Source organism: Bradysia coprophila, unplaced genomic scaffold (assembly GCF_014529535.1).
Source record: "Bradysia coprophila strain Holo2 unplaced genomic scaffold, BU_Bcop_v1 contig_127, whole genome shotgun sequence".
NCBI lineage: Eukaryota > Metazoa > Arthropoda > Insecta > Diptera > Sciaridae > Bradysia > Bradysia coprophila.
In genome coordinates this window covers 1-13,317 of record NW_023503400.1, presented here as the reverse complement: position 1 = coordinate 13,317, position 13,317 = coordinate 1, and the positions used below count along the sequence as shown (strand labels likewise).

The window sequence follows — 13,317 nt, the reverse complement described above, 5'->3', positions numbered from 1 at the left end:
TTATGATGTCCTAACAAAAATTCGAACTTCATTATCGACATGGTCGTGACAATTTTCTGATGCGGTCGGAATACCACTTGAGTAGTCACCATAAAATATGTCAAGCTGAGCTGATCGTTCAAATGCAGTATGTGCCAGTATAGATAACCCGAGCAGATTCGTTACGACTGATCTTTTGTCCCTGAATCCATGCTGAGCACTTTTCAGTTGAGGCTGGATTTTTCCGCTGATCTTCCGCTTTACGGCAATTTCGTGGATTTTAAGAATCATCGTTTGAATGGCAACAACTCTGTAGTTCCTAATGTTCGATTTGTCACCTTTCTTATGTACCGGAACTATTCGCGACCTTTTCGCTGTGGCCGCAATTTTTCCAGAGTCGAACGATTTTTGATATAATAGCCAAATAGGCCACGTTGAAGCTGATGCACACATTTTGATCACTAACGGCTTGATGTCATCAGGTCCAGCTCCACCCTTCCAGTCAAGCGAATGTATTGCTGCTTCAATGTCGAACAACGATAGATTAATATCCTCTGCACCATCTATTGGAATATAAATATCGTCGAAGTTCCAGTTTCCATTGTCGGGTACGTGAATAGATTCGAAATAGTCAGCAAATAGATTGACTATTTCATCCGTAGTTGTGCCAATTTTATCATCAAGTTTCATTACATCTGGATACTTTTCAACACCACCGTTGATTTTAACAAATTTCCAAAATTCCGACGGGTTTGACTTGATGTTTTCTTGTGTGTGCAGGTTAAATTCATTAAAACGACGGTCGCATTCATCACTGAAAGCTATTTCTGCTGCCAAATATTCATCCTTAGATGTCAACCCATCATCCTTCCGCTTGTGCAGTTTATTACGGCGATTTTTCAAATGTTGCAAATGTTGATTCCACCACTTTGGTCTGTTCGAGTATTTCTTGATCGTTTTTGTCGGAATATTCTGCTCAATCAGAGATTGCATAGTCTGAATGAAAAATTCGTATGCTGAATCGTCGTCTCTCACGCTAAATTCGTGCTGGAAATTAATTGCTTCTAATTGGTGTGACATCCTTTCATAATTTCCTCGTTTATATTGTCGAACGGTGATAGTTTCCGCAATCGATGATGATTTCGAATAATCTAATTTGATTTCGTATGGGACGTGGTAGGTGTCTTGTTGCGTTTTGTCGATGATGGTGTAGTTGTCTTCACTTAGCTTGAAATCGCTTGAATTATTCACGAAAACCAAGTCCAACACATTTGAAGATCTATTTCGGAAATTCGATATTTGAGATAAAGGCAGGCTAAGCATTTTGTCCAAGAAGTCAAGTGCGTCGGTGTGATATCTAGATCGATTTCCGCTCATACTCGTATCTGCTGTAGCGTGTGGCAAATATACGTTTTCGTCATCATCATCACTTGTCCAATTTATGTCGTGCAGATTGAAGTCGCCCATGACAATAATTTTATGACTACGATAATTCTCTACGATGAATTTTACCCGATGATAATGCTTCAGTGCAACTTCCAGGTTGAAAATGCTGAGGTAACATACATAGACGATTAATGGCTGTGGTTTTATACGTATCTCAACCGCTAGAAATTCGCTCTCATCGTCGGAATCGAGTGTGGAAGTGAACACAATTGATCTGCTTTGTAATGAACAATGCACCAAAATCGCTACGCCACCAGAACGCCTCAATGTCTGAATTTTGCGATCGCAACGATAAACATTAAATATGCTTGGGAAATACACACTGCTGGATTGTCCACCGCTAAGCTGTGATTCCGTGAAACAAAGCAACTTGTATATGGATAGTTCGATTTTCATGGAAATGTTCTTTTTGTTCGTGATGCTTCGTGCGTTGTCATAAAAAATGGCCAATGAATGCGTACGTTCTGGTTCGTGGATTAAACTTGCTGTATTGGACTCGGTTGAGTTGGTCGGATTAAAGTCATTTCCATTTGAATTACGGAAGAACGTCGTGATAAGCGGTTAAGCTAAGTCTGGAAACCTACAACACGACTATCGACTATCTTCAAACACACGATGACAGTTTGCCCACACTTTTGAGAAACGCCAACACTAATCAATGAGTTAAAAGTTTAAAATACGTCAGACAGAAGTGAACAATTAGAAACAGTCGCTTTTATGTTGCACTAAAAGAATTAAATAAATTTCAACCCAAACTTTATCACCTCAGAAAACATTGTTAGTAATGCATTATGGATTGCTTTACGGAAAATGTTATAACACTCTTATCAATGTCAACGCAATCATCAGGTTGCATGGCAGGTACATTTATTTCGAAAAGATTACTTCACTCACATTCCTTCCTTCAAATTAAATTGGTTCTGAAAAAATGTTCTCGGCTCATTATAATTTCACTAAAAGCTTCGTGTCAAATTTCTTGAAATCGAAAAATTATGCATACCACTGACTGATAATGACTTATGTTGTTGTTATGTTGAAATTATGACGTAATGTGGATGTTTATTACAACCTTATTCACTAATTGATAATTATGTGTGGCGGGGCTGCGTGTTTTAGCCCGAAATCATAAAGAACCCAAATAAAAGTTTTTTTTTCTCTCTCTATGGTCTCATGTTTGATATTTCAAGTTCGACTTCATAATTAAATCGACTAAAGATTTGTGGCTTTACACGCATTTGCATTTCGTATCAGGCAAATAAGGTGTTCTTATGCTCTTTAAATGCTTTAGTAAGAAACCTCAAAAGGAGTATATAAACCGATTTGAGTTATGGCTAATCGATCTATGAAATGTTCATGTCTACGTTTGCCTATAATTTAGCTATGGGTGAAAATCGGATAGGAGAAAATGGTAGATTTTTCGATCTCCATCACGCTAAAGGTGGGGTCATAGAAATGCCGAACTAATCAATTCGTAGATCTATCTGCGATAAAAAAAAAACCAAGCCCGTAAATCATTTGAACTTTTTTTTTATCATTCATTAATCGTTAAACAGCTTTCATAGAAAGAAAATGAATTATGACATTGATGTAATGATGTAATTTAAAATCCTGTTTTAATAGAATTGCAGACTCGGTTATGTCCATTAAAACGTGCAATTTATAGAGCTTTAGTCTGCACGATGGAGACTCAGTCGGTTAAATTTTTGAAACGAAAGGTAAAATTTACTTTATTTATCGTTGCAAATCCTACCTCTGCTGACTCTGTATATATATGGTGGCAATATTTGTTCAGTGAATGTGGTCGGAAAATAAACGGAAAACTTTTGTAGCCACGAAATGAATAAAACTACAACCACTGAGAGACTAACTCATAAGTTGAAATTAATCTGCTTTCCTACATACTATACACGAAGACGATTTCATGTTCCTATGTAAACGAAATTAATTGTTTAACAAATAAATAAAGCGAACCGACAATAAATTATATAATTTAAATTGTGGTAGACTGTCTCTCGCTGGCATTAAATAATTTTTTTTTCTTCAACAATTTATGTAAATCTGCATTCGTTCTAAAAGTAAATTTTAAACAATAAAGTAGAATTCTGAGGTAAATTAATTATTTACGTTATTTTCAAGGAAAAGCAACCGAAATAAACAGAATTTCTCAGATTCAAATGCTCTTAGTTTGAAAGATAGTCAATACTTTACTCGTCCATACAGTGCATCATTTAGAGATTTTAAGCTCAGAAAGCTTATTTGAGCGACAGCGACATCGCATACTTGTATACATCACAAAGCCAAACAATAAATTAGACCATCGCCGTATCACACAGTATTTAAAAAAAAAGAATCAAAATAAATTCAAACCAAGCGGCTGAACATCGACTTGATATTCGTTTATAGTGTCATATGGAATGGTGAACTTTGTATTTTATTTTTAGACCAATTATTATCACCAACTGGGACACTCGGTTCAATATTTATGTTATCACATATTTTACTGTTGTTTGTATAATAAAATATTTTCCATACAAATAACACTCGGCGGAGTCAGAGGTGAATACGGAAACTACAGGCAATTTTTCAATATTAATAATGAGTTTATTAATTTAACTCGACCAACTAACGGTCATACTGATGATATGGCAAGAGATTTATGTGTTTGATATGGGATTGTATCATCTGATTTGTCTGATGTGATATAAATAAACAACTGAATAAACCAAATAAAGTACAAGACAAACAATGTTAAGCCGAGTGGGTAATGGAATATGTAAATGTCATACGAATGATGTTGTTTTGTAAACGAAAGTGAAGGTTTTGGGGTAGGTTGCACGAATGTATGTAAAAAGTAATAACAACTGTCTGAAATAGTAATAACGATATGACATGATGATGAGGACACATTTCCTTGACGAAGAATATTGCTGTGTTTTCATTCACAGATTTTGGAAATTAGCATTGATGGTTGATGGTTGAAAGAAAATAATTACATATCGTTTCCACCGAATTTCCATAAAAAGGAAACGCCGCAAATGGTCTGATCCGGCTGCCAAACTCTTTTGCAGTATGCCGAAGAGACATTGTTACGAAAGCTTAAATGCTGTATTTCTGTAAGTTTTTCTGTTTTCATTTAAGTCGCTGGACAAGTTGAATGAGGAATAGAGACGAAACGGCTAATTAGCTGTTATCAACAGCAAAGAACATCGAAAAATAAGCGATGTGGTTTATAGAGTAGTATATGTTTACTCGAATGAAATAAAAAAAATATCAAACATTAGGCAATACTTTCAACAAAAGAGGTAACAGATTCCATCATTATACGGCAACATTTTTACTGTTTCTCGAAATCTAGAAACCATGAATTTCTTCTAAACATTGTTGACATAGCTACATAGGAGCATAATTAAGAGACTCTAACTTTCGACGTTTGAAACTGTGAATTAGCAAATCTCGTATTTTTTAAAATTTATGTTAGAACATTTGAATTTTATCAACTTAAAACTTAATAAGAGTGAACAGTTTGGAGAAAATAACGAAGAAACCACAACAATATAACACTTTTGTTTATTCCTATAATTTCAGTCTCTAAGATTCTATATACCCATATTACTCGGGAGACTACTTGGGGTGCTTAATTACACTGCCAAGGTAAAGTTTCACTTTATGTATTTCTTTTGAAGAGGACAAACCACTTACAGATTTAATTCATTTTATTAAAAATTCGAGTTTTTAAATAATAAAAACACTTAATTGTGTAAGTTATGCACGCATTTCTACAATTTATCAAAAATAATCATAAAAACCGAGGGGTAACTCACTTCTAGATTAAATGGATTAAATGGATTAAATGGTATTAAATGGATTAAATGGATTAAATGGATTAAATGGATTAAATGGATTAAATGGATTTAATGGATTAAATGGAATAAAAATTGGATTAAATGGATTAAATAGGAAAAAAGTTCATTTTACCAAATACTGTAAAAGTCTTAAAAATTGTTGATTTTGATCGAACCACGTACTACAACTCATACTACAATGTTAAAAAGCGAAAAAATCCACTTTTAGGAGTTTTTGGTGTAAAGTGGATTAAATGGATTAAATGGATTAAATAAATTTAATACCATTTTTCACAAAAATTCTTTTCCTATACCTCACGAGTACTTAAACGAGCTGGGGATCGTGCAAATCTATTTTTCGCAATTACTTTACAAATTTTTCAGGTGGGTAGCCTAATTATTTCGGTAAAACTAAAAATTTTTTTTGGATTAAATGGATTAAATGGATTTAATGGATTTAATGGATTAAATGGATTAAATGGAAGTGCGTCACCCCTCGATAAAAACACAATAAATCTGTTCAAAAAAATTAAAAACAAAATTAACATACAACATCGTAGTCGCATAACATTCTGTAACAATAAATAAACAAAATATATCCGATGAGGATGCAGGAAGAAATTTCAATTTTTTTTAAGGTTTGTGCTTGTTCGTGCACATTATTTACATTAGTCCAACGAACCAGTAAAAATACGAATGAATTAACCGGAGATAAAGGATTTGTTATTGTAATAAAGAGATGGTGAACCATAAAGTGATGGAAACCATTAACACACAAAATGTTAACGATGATAAATAACATGATTTGAAAACATGGCATCTACACCGAGTTTATACATAATAGAATCAAAATAATATATATTTTTTTTGGAAGGGAACCTTGACTGCTGGTGCAGATATAATACCACATTCACCGACATTATTCCTAAAATATTTTAATTTCTGAGCCATAAAAACTTTTTATTCTCTCGACAATTTTTATTACAATAAAAGTAAGATGAAAAATAATGAATTATTCTAAATGATATCGTTTGTCGTTGTTAGAGGCCAAAGTGATTCATTCACGAGCAATTTAAATCATTAATTTAATTATATGACGACGCTAATGTAGAATACAAGTGAGCAATGTGAACAGCTAACAGTCATCTCTGCGGTCAATATAAACTGATGTGCATGCTGATCGGGAATTATTTAGAATTCATGTCTCGCATGGACTTTGGAAGTATGATTATCAATGAATATGTTTATATTCGAGACGAACGGTTTCAGTTTTTTTTTTTTTTCGTTCTCAGAACATCATCTACGTTTTATCAGAAACATACGACTAAACAGTTATTATAGTATGTTAAGCGAGTACGGGTACTTTAAAATAGAATGATGAGATTATATACTTGACCTTAAGTTTATTTCATGTCCCAAACAAATTTCTATATATAATTCGGCGTTAGGAAATTTTAAGTAGATACATTATGTTCGGTCGATTAAATATATAATTTGGCGGTATATGTTGTAATGAATAAACGAGACAAATTGAATATATTGAGTTGGTTGGGCTGTGTCGTTCAAAACTGTTTATCGAGTTATGCAATTCAATCTTGTTATCACTCGGCTCTAATTCTTTATGAGGTCACATGTGTGATACTGTTAAAAATTTATCTTGTTTTGTCCATTATGTCATAGCCAGCAGAAAAATGAATAAAGACAATTATAGAGACAGAACCAGTGTATGAATCTCGAAAACAACATGAAATGTCTGGTTGTAGTCATTTGTCGGTTCACATAATAATCTCTCATTAATGAGAACGCTAACTTCTTCAATTTAAAAATCATTTAGCTTCAAATCAATGGTGCACAAAGCAATAATGAATGATAATGATGTTTCGTTTTTCTAGCAATATCAAACAATAATCGTGCACTTAACGGATTTTTGTATATTACGGGCTCTATGTAGTCGAATTCTATGAGAATAATCCCGAGATAACCATTTCGATGGAATTGAATTTATCAAGAATCATTACGGATAGAATATTATTTTCTGTAAAGTCATTTATCCAGTTAATAGCGACTCACAGTTGTTCGATATTCGAACAAAGAAACAGGTCACGCAGTTCCAAGGAGACAAACTATTTACCCATTAAAGGTAATAATGAAATGCGTTTTTGTTATTAGCCAAGGCAATTAGAAAACTCGTTTCACTTATAATGCATGGTCCAATAAAGAATATATTTTTTTCAAATATCACGAATCATTAGTGGATTTTATTGTTTGTTTACTATATTATTCATCTGTTTGCTTATTTGTTTATCTGCTCATTTCTACTAAATCTCTCAATTAGAACAATTAGTGTTCGCAATAATGTTGATAACCTCTTGTGGTGCACTCAAAATTTCAGAATTTTACTTTCATTTTTGGAATAGTGGGCACATGTAGAAAATCGAGTAGAAAATGAGTGGGATTTTTTTATACATAATTTCATGATCCAAGCCAAGCTAGATGAAACTAGATGTCAATTCAATCAAATGTCCCAAAGAAATGAAAGTTTGTCTAGTCTGAAAGCCGAGGTAAAGTTTTTCAGTGGTGAAATAAGTTAAACTTTACCGAGCTGTTGAGTAAAACTAACGTACCAGTTTCGCTTGAATGAAGAGGTTTAAACTTCCAGAAGAGACAAACATATAATGATAACCAAATCTATTACTTCTATTGTTTATCAATCGAGGATTTGCTTCATTTAATCATTTAAAGATTACTAACTAGAACTCATCACTTATTACTGTCGTTAATGCCGATAACAGATGGTTACCCGTTTCCGTCCAACAATATAATTATACGAAATGGAAAATGGAAATGGAAAAGTAGCGTTATCATCTATAGGAAACATCTTCAAATATTTATCAGTTTCATACAAACTGAAATGCATTATTTGTACATCTACTATTAAGCGGATAAGAGTAAACTTGAATGAAATTTTGTCAATAAAAAAACACGCAGTTCGTTAAGCGTCTACACTCTAAACAGTTTAAAATAAACAGAAAATTATAACTTGAGATCAATCGATGTATGTATGGCATCAAACGGATCTGACTGATAAATCAAAGTTCAAAAAAAAAATCGGAATAAATAAAACAAACATCTTCGAAAAGGGAAACGATTAAATTTGTATTTATGGATGAAGAGATACTAAACATTAATTACTATTTTATCAGACATAAAGCAGGTGGATTGACTGCATTTAGAATTAAGTAAAAATTGAAGATTTTGTCTTCGTAGCGAATGATATGAAGTCGTATCAGTTTTCTTGGTACCATTTACAGTTTTTGGAATGTATTATTGAGCCTGTTTTGTTTCCGAAGAAAGTACATTGCGGGGAAACAAGGAAACGGTTCGATGTCGACAAATATTTTGTTTCGTCAGATAAAGTTTTGAATGCATTTCAATAATGAAGAGGGAGAGAAAGGTAACATTTTCGTTGAACAAATGAAAATCTAGACATTGTTTATCGAAATTTTCGTTAGGCACTCGCTCCCAACAGGAATGAAGTACTAAAATGGAAAATCTAGATGTACATGTCGATTTTGACTTTTCTGTCATTGTAAGTTTTTCAGTTGACTTTCCAGTAAAATATTCGACAAAAATACCCTAAGCTTAACCAACTATACAAACGAGCACTAGCTCCTCATTTACTTTTATCGTCATAACTACGCGTAATCGATGACAGATTACTAACGTAGTGCATGAAATTACCATCAACCTATCAGTCAATCAAATAAATTTTCGTACTGCCGATAAGATTAAGAATCTAACCGTCTTAAAGGTACGAAATAAGTTACTGTGTGAAACTGGTATTTTCTGTTTGATTATGATTGCGGTGACGAGACGGTAGGATAATTACACCGCGTTGTGTATATATACTCAATCGACCGCATTCCAACAACAACAAATACTACATGTATACCAATTACCACATAGATTATGTTGCACAAATACAGTAACCACATCAAATTATGCCTTTCAATTGCTTTAGAATGGAAATATAACTTTTGGGCATGACACGAAAAGAACTGAAACTGGGTGAGGCGGCGACAACAATCAAATTATACGTACATGACTCTATTGAAAATTTCGTTTCCATCATTATTTTGTTAGAACATTGCACGTAGTGTGTAATGGAACAATAAATGTAGTATTGAGGGAACGTAGAAAGTGGAAGAGGAAAAAAAAACGTTTCACTGAAAGATGTTTGTGCGTCTATGTATGGGATATACAATGTAGATTTGTTATTGGATAATGAATGGACGAAACGAATGTGCCGAAGTGCATTGACGTGACACGGGCAACATCGATAAACACACGTATCTAACAATGTAATCGCAGATATTTCAAAATTTTGTTTCCTACTAGAAATGAAACAACGAATCGCTCATTCAACCAACAATAACAAAGATAAATTGAATATGAACAGAGTAACAAGAGATTAAATTAAGAAATAGTGCAGCATGAGGAACGCCTTAATATAAAAGGTTAAATAGTTACATTACGTGAACGATGTATTTTGTCGATAATAATCCGAATTAGTGGAAATTTCAATTGAATTTACGAAGTCCATCAGTATTCATAGCATCTAGGTAATCACATAATTTACTTACATTAAGCACACAAAAGATTAAACGATGGACTATATTTCGTGTTGATTTTTTTTATTGCTTGTAAATGCAATTTTGCGGCACAAACTTTTTACAATTTTAATGAATGAATTTCCTTTTCACAATGTAATACACACACACGATCCACTTAAATTATATTTTCGCGACACTTTAGTAGACATTGAAATTGATTGTAAATTGCGATTGATTGAAGTTTGGTGTGTTAATACAACTTTTTTAAGCGAATTAAGAAATTGCATCGAAGAAAACTCAAGACAAACTGAGAAAAGTGACTCACATACAATTTTTTCCACAGGCAAAACGTCAATACTGTGAAACACTGGCGTCATCTGTTTGCTAAATTTATTTGACACATTTTTTGTGGCGCATTTATTTGAACGAGAAAAAAATCCCCGTTCAATAAGCATAACAAGTTTTATGAATATGTTAGTGATGATAGTAAGAACGTAGTCAAGTGGCAAGTGTTGCTTAATAATTTTTCTTCAACTTTTCCTTTAACTTGGGGTGAAACACCTACTGCAAACAGTGTACCATACAATTAGCCTTTCTCAGACTGCAAGCGCATTATAGAATCATTACAGAATTTTCAGTTATATGTTACTTGATTTGTCCTAACTTTTTTCTAGAGATTTAAATAAATTTCTTGGATAATTTCCGAGCAGGTCAGGTTATCGAAGACAAAATAACTTCAGGTTAAGAGAAAGTTGGTTTACCAAACAAGTACCAGACTGGGCATAGAAATAATGTACACGGTAACAGAGTCACCAAAAACTTAAAACTGATTTCTCAGTTCATACAGTTACCGGCGCTTTGTTTAGGGAAGACTCGATTTCCCGGTATACAAATTTCCCGACAACTAGGCTACCAGGATACCCCATATTTCCATGCCCGTACCGGGCTCTGGCTAATATAACTTTACATAGAAAAATTTAATATGAATGAGAGGCTATATCATACCTAATTTTGTCGCATTAACGGTTTATAATCGATGGTTAATCGATTTTGATATCATTTAGAGTTCTGATCATTGTCAGCATCTTTTTATAATTATGTCATTACACTTACCTGCTGCTATTAATCACTTTTCTCAGATAATTCAGAAAATCTCCTAATCTTTTCTTAAAGAACACCAGTTATCTCTGATGTTTCAGAAAAGGTACTACTACATACACATTTCATTGTTTTTTCTAATGCATAGAGTACATATATATGACTGAATCAGTCATTGACTGATACATGTCTTTTTGAGTAAATTAAATATTTTTGACATCAGTTACTGATTAAAACCACAATGTTTGGGGCACTCTAGTATGTTCTAATAGGTACCAGCAGACGGACCATATTGTTATTTCATTCATAATAAAGTTTACCAATGAAAGAACAATACGTGTCCTACTAATGGTGCATGTCCGGAGGTTCTCACACCGTATATTGTTGATGATGATGAAAATTGAAATGCAAAAATGGTATACAAAAAAGAATTGGTTTTAATTCGGTTTAATTTTCAATAAATTAAAGATTCCCTAACCATCACTAATTATAATTCAGTTCTGCTGTATTTTGGTTTTAGTTCTTCTATCCTCTTAATGTAATCAGTTTTCTCTAGACATCCATCACATAATTCATCCCAATCGTTCAAGATTTTCTTCAGGTCGCGAACTTTTAATTTTTTCAAGTCCACTGTGTTCAAATCGATTTGTTTCTCGAACCGGAGATCACAGATTTGAGCGTCTTTCTTTTTTAGTTTTTCACAAATTTTATCGGCTGGCATCGACCAACTCAACGGCTTGGACAATTCACCCAAAATACCTGTAGCTGATTCCTCAAGACCGCCTAAGTAGTAACACTGAAAACGGTAACAGAATTTCATTAGAGAATGTTACGAATTGGCTTTATGCGGTATATGTGGAATACTTACGAATCGATGTTCCTTATTCTTTGAAGTTTTACAAAATTTTCGGAATTCTTCTTCGATCAATTTTGGATCTTTCTTTGTGCTTTCATCTAATGATTTGGCGAAATTATCCACAGTCTTTACACACACTGAACAACGAAGAAAAATTAGGAATTTAGATTACTGTGAAATTAAATGTTCGCATACCTTCACATTCGTCGTCTTTCAGAGCTAGGGCGGTGAATACTAGTGAGAATAGGACTAACCCAAGAAGCGTATAGTTTGCCATGTTTCTGTAAATAATGACAAAAATAAATAAATGTTCGGTGTTTCCGTTCGAATGGATTAAGTTTACAAATTCGATTCTTTCACGTCACCAAATAATTGGTTTGAGGTTAGAATTTACGCTAAATCCACTTAAAATGGTCACCAGAATTATTACAGATAATAAACTACTCACATATGTAATGCTAAAGCAGAAGTTTTTCGTGGCACCGGTTGATACTGTTTGGTCTACGATTTTTATTGAACAAAATGAAATTGTACAAAGCGACTCCTCTATCCTGGTCCAATATAAAACAAAACTTGGCGAAATATGATTGGACAACGTATGCCCAGTGTGTCGAAATGACAGTGATGATACCTACAAAATAGAACCAATGCTCGATTTGTAGAGGGATAATTTAAATAAAATTTGTTAGGTATGATTCCCTATGAGGAAACTTTAGCTCAAATGTAATAGACTTTCGCAGTCACGAATTCTATTACATTTCTCGTATATTTTATAATAGGTTTCAAAATGTCAATCGTCATCCACAGAGAAGCCAACACAAACTCACTTTGAAGTTTTAACGAACAAATTTGTTTAAGTTGCTGTTATGTTTGCTTCTGTGGATGACGTTCGGTTGTTTTCGGCCTGTCAAAATTCGTTTTTACCGTACGATGGAAGAAACCTATGTTAGCGATCTATTTGTTTGTGAACCAACTTCACTGCTATAACATTTCTTGGGTAATTTACCAGAATGAAGTTATATCACCTGAAAATAGAGCGCAAAGAAGGAAGTACTGAAAAGAATTGTGGCGCCTCTACAGGCCAATCGCGGCTTTCTACGCATAGCAAAAACGTTTTGCTACCATAAATAGTTTTAATGAGATATCAAGTAAGAAGACAAAATTTTTGTAGTAATTATAAGCCATATTTGAGTATTTGCAAATATACTTGGGCATCACAGTCTCAATTGAATTGAGAAAATTTATCTGAATTATAGTAGAATGATGTTTATAAACTAAGAAGAAATGTAAAAGAGTTTTCCCATATGTTAGTACATTCTGTCATAAAATTACTGCTGTCACTACGCTTATTTTCATGTGAACCAACTTTATATGGTGACATTTTGTTCTGTAATGACAAATGTGAAGTTAGTTCACATGAAAATAAGTCGCAGAGAATGAAGTACTATGAAAAAAAATGTGGCGCGTCTACAGGCCAACCCAC

At 33.4% G+C, this 13,317-nt stretch overlaps 2 protein-coding genes across 7 annotated transcripts in view; both read right to left on the bottom strand.

Annotated features, from left to right (window-relative positions):
• LOC119073072 (transmembrane and coiled-coil domains protein 2-like) overlaps positions 1-10,202 on the bottom strand; it is a 34,051-nt gene extending 23,849 nt beyond the window's left edge. For 2 of the 5 annotated variants that reach the window (XM_037178379.1, XM_037178383.1), the window contains exon 1: positions 9,911-10,202. The gene's annotated coding sequence lies outside the window, so the exon portion shown is untranslated. Of the gene's footprint in view, positions 1-9,797 lie in introns of all 5 variants that reach the window. The other 3 variants (XM_037178385.1, XM_037178380.1, XM_037178381.1) reach the window with 3 other exon arrangements.
• Positions 10,203-11,392: 1,190 nt separating this feature from the next.
• Positions 11,393-12,423, bottom strand: LOC119073071 (mesencephalic astrocyte-derived neurotrophic factor homolog). 2 transcript variants are annotated; one of them, XM_037178377.1, is made up of 4 exons: positions 12,283-12,423; positions 12,030-12,115; positions 11,847-11,971; positions 11,393-11,774 (listed from the first exon to the last, which is right to left on the bottom strand). In XM_037178377.1, exons 2-4 carry the CDS (start codon positions 12,109-12,111, stop codon positions 11,466-11,468), a joined length of 516 nt encoding a protein of 171 aa, XP_037034272.1. In that variant the 5' UTR covers positions 12,112-12,115; positions 12,283-12,423; the 3' UTR covers positions 11,393-11,465. The 2 variants fall into 2 exon arrangements, with proteins under 2 accessions (XP_037034272.1, XP_037034271.1); XM_037178376.1 differs by having other exon boundaries at positions 12,030-12,127; positions 12,286-12,414.
• Positions 12,424-13,317: the final 894 nt, after the last annotated feature.

What these genes read in the sequence shown, in the direction of transcription:
- LOC119073071 (XM_037178377.1), bottom strand. Translation starts at nt 12,111, where the DNA reads ATGGCAAACTATACGCTTCTTGGGTTAGTCCTATTCTCACTAGTATTC. An exon ending in GAAAGACGACGAATGTGAAG is followed by an intron (nt 11,972 to 12,029) that starts GTATGCGAACAT and finishes TTCGTTGTTCAG; the next exon opens with TGTGTGTAAAGACTGTGGAT. An exon ending in AGAATAAGGAACATCGATTC is followed by an intron (nt 11,775 to 11,846) that starts GTAAGTATTCCA and finishes TACCGTTTTCAG; the next exon opens with TGTTACTACTTAGGCGGTCT.